The following is a 5,192-nucleotide window of genomic DNA, read 5'->3' on the forward strand; positions in this document are numbered from 1 at the left end:
CCACATGCCCTCGACATGGGGAGGGTACTTTGCCAGGACCCTGGCAAAGCACCTTGTCCCCATGTTGATGAGGACAGGGGCCTCTTCCCTACAACCCTGGCCTGGTGGCTGTGGGGGTCTGCGGACAGGGGGGCTTATAGGAATCTGTGTGCCACACAGATGCCACCCACCCTTGTGAATAAGTAAGGGGTAGTTGTTACCCCTACCTATTCACCAAATACAGTAAAATAGTAAATAAACACACAACACCATAAAAAAAAAGTCCGTAATATGAGAAAAAAAAAAGGTTTTTGAAAAGTCTTTTATAAAAAAAAAAAATGTCCATCGATGTAATCCACTGATCAATCACTTTGTCCAGCAATGTAGAGCCATATCAATCACGATGGACGACAGCTGCCGACTTGCCGAAAGCAGAGCGGTGCACACGAGCAGGAAACTGACTGCAATTTAAGCATTTTAAGGCTTGACATGTTAGGTGTCTATTTACCCGACGTGACACCATCTTTTATATTTTACAAATAAATTGGGTAATAATAAAACTTTTTTCTTTATATAGAAAAAAAACAAAACAAAAACAGTGGTGATTAAATACCACCAAAAGAAAGTGGTATATTTCCCCCCAAAATTATATACATTTCATTTCAGTACAGCGTTGCATGACTGAATAAATGTCAGTCAAAGTACCGCAGTGCTGAATACTAAAAAGTGGCATGGACAGGAAGGGGCTTTAACATCTTTCAGAAACATTGCCAGGGCCAAAGGAAGGGTGAGGCGAGTGAGGCACTTGCCTCTTGCAAAGCTGTGAGGGGACGAAGCCATGGCCAGACCAGAACCTGCTGAACCTGATGCGGGGCAGAGGTGTAGAATTTCTATCGCCTGATGCCCGAGACATGCAGTTCTGGGTGCCGGGCAGGTCGTTTTTTTTATCTACATTGAGCTCTGCTTCGTGCTAGCCGGGCTAAATGTAGAGCAGAGAAACTGTTGCAAGTGATCATCCCCTTAAAATCCCTTTTACTCCCCTGCTCTGTCCCCATCACCCCTTAAAAATCCCTTTTATTCCCCCTGCTCTGTCCCCGTCTTCCCATGATCTGTGCTCTGTCCCATTAGCCCCTTTAAAAAAACCTTTACTTTCCTTAAAATAACCTATGTCGGGGGCACCATTTTCTATTCTTGCCTCGGGAGCCAAAGGAGCTAGCTTCGGCTCTGAGCATTGATTATACTTACAAATGACACCTGTGTAAAACAAAAGGTTAGCTATTAAACTTACCTTTCCTCCAGCTTCCATCTGTGGTGCCTAGACTGCGGCATCTTCTCAGGAGATTTAGGGACTTGGAGTGCTGACCTTTCCCCAGGATCTCGTTGGCAGGATGGTGACATCACCCCCTGCACTACAGAAGCTGGGGGAAAGATGAGTATAATATCTAACTTTTTACAAGTTTTTATTTCAATTCTTGAAACCAAGCACTAATCCTAAACAGGCCAAAAGTGATCCTGTTGACTCCAGTGATGTCAACTGACTGTTGACCTAATTCCCTTGTTCTGCACAACAGCCTCTACTCATTGCAGGTAACCCAAAGCAAAAAATGGCACTCAGATAAATGTATAACTAGCACAGAAAAGCTATTCATGGGCAGGGCAGGGCAGTACACTGACCCATTTAGAAATTCCTCAAAGCACTCTCTAGCTAGTTAGCACAAATACCAAAATAAACTGTCTCAACATTTAGGTTACAAAATTTTTTGTGAGACAGATTGAAGATGCATGTAAACACAAAGAGGGGAATTTATCAAAACTGGAACAGAAAAAAATCTAGAGCGGTTGCCCAGGGCAACCAATCAGCTTCTCTCCAGTTTGTTTAGTTAAGATTTGAAAATGAAAGAGAGAAACTGATTGGTTGCCATGCACAGCTGCTCCAGGTTTTGTCTGCTCCCGTTTTGATAAATTCCACTCACTATGTGGCATCAAGGCACCTTTCCAAAGTTTGGTCCCTCACTTTCAACTGTCTGAGTTCTCAGCATGGAATGGATACAGGGGTGTTGCATTTGCCCCCAGGTCTTCTATTAGGAGCCTTGGGTCTCCTTCGCCAGTAATTCTTGCAAATTAGGATCCCAAGAATGATCCTGTCAACAAATATAATTTGATCTTCGCTGAACTTTCATTAGGAGAAAGAATATTTGTATCTGAAATCTCAATTTTTAACCTAAAACGTTGAAACAGTTTAGTTAGGTATTTTTGTGCTGACTAGGTCATATGCTGGGGAATTTTTGTATTGTTCATTTTAAGGATACCTAACCGACTAGAGTACTTTACTTTTACCTGCAGTAAGATGGGATATGAGGAAGTTGGTACATTTGTTAAGTAATTAGCTACACCCTGTGCTCAGATTGCTTATGTCGTAACTGACAACTGTCTGTAAATAGCAGACAAATCTGTTTTCTCTAGATTTGTCTCGGAAGGTCTCTAACCCGCAATCTCACAGTTCTTTTTATTGACATACTCAATAGCCTCTGTGCAGAAAGACAAGATGTGTCTCCACTTAGTAGCCATCAGTGATTCTCTGGAATAGAAGAGTGGCGGCAGAAAAAGACATAACAGTCAATTAAATATAAAAACATTTACCCATTTTAATCTTCTCAAAATATTCATAGTATTTCATCATTATACAACGATACAATGGATCTTGCACAGGCTGATTCTCTATTTCTCCCCCAGGTGTTTTGAGGGGATTTTAATGGGTTGATGTTTTTTCCGGAGGGTGACAATGCTGCTGTCCGAGGGTGCGCTCTATGGCTTTTTCATAGAGTGGAGCCATGCTAAGACAGGAAATGTGTTACTGGCTTTATCACCAGGAGAAAATAAGGTTAAAGGAAACTAATGCTGCGGCCACCACATTTACGGATTTGTAAGTTGCAATGTATTAAATGTATATTTTTGGGTTAAGATACATTTTATTTTTTTGGGATCCATGTGCTGCCAGCAAGCTCTGGGGATGTCATGTTGTTGTTTCACAAACAGAACGAGAATGTGTATACTGCATCAGGTATTCCAAAACCTGGTAAGAACATCCTTGATTTCCAGTCAATAACCAATTGAGTATAAAAGAAATGATAAGGATGATGGCTCCGGAGCATGCACCCAAAAATACGTTAGCAGTGAGAGTGCCTATATTTCAATCCTGAAAAATACCTTAAAGTCAGAGACTGTACTGCCTTGTATAGGAGTTTTTACATGGTTCATATGGTTATGATACCCCTGGATGCAAACAATATGGCAATGAGGACTGAAAGGGCTTTTTGGTTCCTTTAGGCCCAACTCACCATGACCTGTCTGGTTATACTTCCTCTTTGATCCCCTAGATCAGTGATGGCCAAACTCCGGCCCTCCGGCTGTGGTGAAACTACAAATCCCATGAAGCATCTCTCTCCGGGAGTCATGTCTGTGAGAATCTTGCAAAGCCTCATGGGATCCGTAGTTCCACCACAGCTGGAGGGTCGCAGTTTGGCCATCCCTGCCCTAGATCTACTGCACTGAAGCCAAAATTTCCATTCACTGCACTGATGATGGCCAGCAAGCCATCACATTATGGTTCCTTTTAACCCAGGTCTCTATAACCTGCCTGGTTCCACTTTCTTGTCTGCAACCCTACTCCACAGAAGCCATGGTTTCCACTGCACTGCACTGATGGCAACAATTTAAAAACAGCTGTATGCGGTATGGAATAAATAGCTCTATAATATTAGACAGTATCTGTGTTTTAAGCCAGCAGCTCTAGATGCTCAGGGGCAACAAGGAATGATTTGACTCTTCCCATAATCCTAAAAAAAGGAACCAAGCTTTTTTTTTTTAAATTTGTGAATGAAGTGAGACATGCAGTTACCTCCGGTTTTATAAATGCTCTGCTGTACTTTGCACTGATTAAGTGGACGGCTTGTTGGTTCTCTGAAACCCAACTTGCCATAAACTGTCTGGTTATACTGCATCTATCTTATGAAACATTTTCACCTTTTGTATTTATGATTTTTTTTGCTCTTCTAAGGCCTCATTCACATGGATGTGCACAGCCATACAGCATGCACATCCATGCAGATACCTGCCCTCGGGAGGGACATGTGGTGCGTGTAGCTCCATGCAGCTGCTAGTGCATCTCTATGACAGGACACGGCTGCACAGAGCTACACCCCGACCTGAACTTGCGCATCTGACCAGGTATAGATGTATGCCCTTAGACACAGACAGTCTATGTCCAAGGACGTGCATCGGTACCTGTACGTCTATGTGAATAAGGCCTGTTCTTTATTTCACATTGTTAGAGTATTTTTATTTTTTTCATTTTTGCTGTGTGTATGTTTTACTCTTTTCCTTAAAGAGAGTGCGTTTTGTTGCAGTTTTGGATAGAATACGGAAAGGTTATAACCCCTGTCAGCTGTTTTTTTTTTTTTTTTTTTGCCATCTATGTCCCATTGGGAAGATTCCCCCCCCCCCTATTCCTCTTGGATAACCTTAACAGAAAGTAATCCCTCCAAAGAGAAGGAAATCCCTGGTGATCAATAGGATCACCAGAACTAGTGTGCCGATTGGAAGATTTGCCATCTATTCCTGTTCTGATGACAAACCAAAATTTAGGATTTATTTTGCTTTCTTTTTGTCTTCTGTCTGTTACATCCTATTGGCATCTCCAATGATTACATTTGCAAACTCTAGGTTGATATAGTTTTAAGGATCGGGATAGAACTTTCGAAACTTGTATAAAAAAAAATACATATTTACTTTTAGCTTTTGACCATAGATACCCTGAAGTAACAAAAAGTCTTCCATATTGATAACATTAATGCAAGTAGCTCATGCACTGTACCATTTCTAGAATCCCTCGGAAAGTCATGTCTACAGACACCAGGGTGGGTTCTCTCCAATCTGTGACCGGTCGGATATTCATAAGACGAGTAGACTGATTCAGAACTCCCAGAAAGTCGGCTACATCGTAGTATCCACATGTGCTCTGGCCACAACATGTAGCTGCTGGAAGGAACATAGAACAGAATGGACAAATATGGGTCAGATGTTTTTTTCATAAAGTATGGCTGCTTTCTTGACCTTGGTTATCCTGACAACTGGCAAAAAGCTGTGGATACTTTTTTTTTTTATTCCACTATTAAAGTGGTTCTCAACTTTTTTCACATACGTCCTCCTTGGCA

At 41.8% G+C, this 5,192-nt stretch overlaps 1 protein-coding gene across 1 annotated transcript in view; it reads right to left on the minus strand.

Annotated features, from left to right (window-relative positions):
- The window catches only part of LOC108793914 (5-hydroxytryptamine receptor 3A-like), a 23,349-nt gene extending 18,416 nt beyond the window's left edge, over positions 1-4,933 (minus strand). Inside the window, exon 1 of the mRNA XM_018564870.1 lies at positions 4,853-4,933. Within this exon, the coding sequence (XP_018420372.1) occupies positions 4,853-4,933 (81 nt within the window). The remainder of the gene's footprint in view (positions 1-4,852) is intronic.
- Between the last annotated feature and the right edge of the window lie 259 nt (positions 4,934-5,192).

Source organism: Nanorana parkeri, unplaced genomic scaffold, assembly GCF_000935625.1.
Source record: "Nanorana parkeri isolate BGI_ZX_2015 unplaced genomic scaffold, ASM93562v1 scaffold790, whole genome shotgun sequence".
Lineage (NCBI taxonomy): Eukaryota > Metazoa > Chordata > Amphibia > Anura > Dicroglossidae > Nanorana > Nanorana parkeri.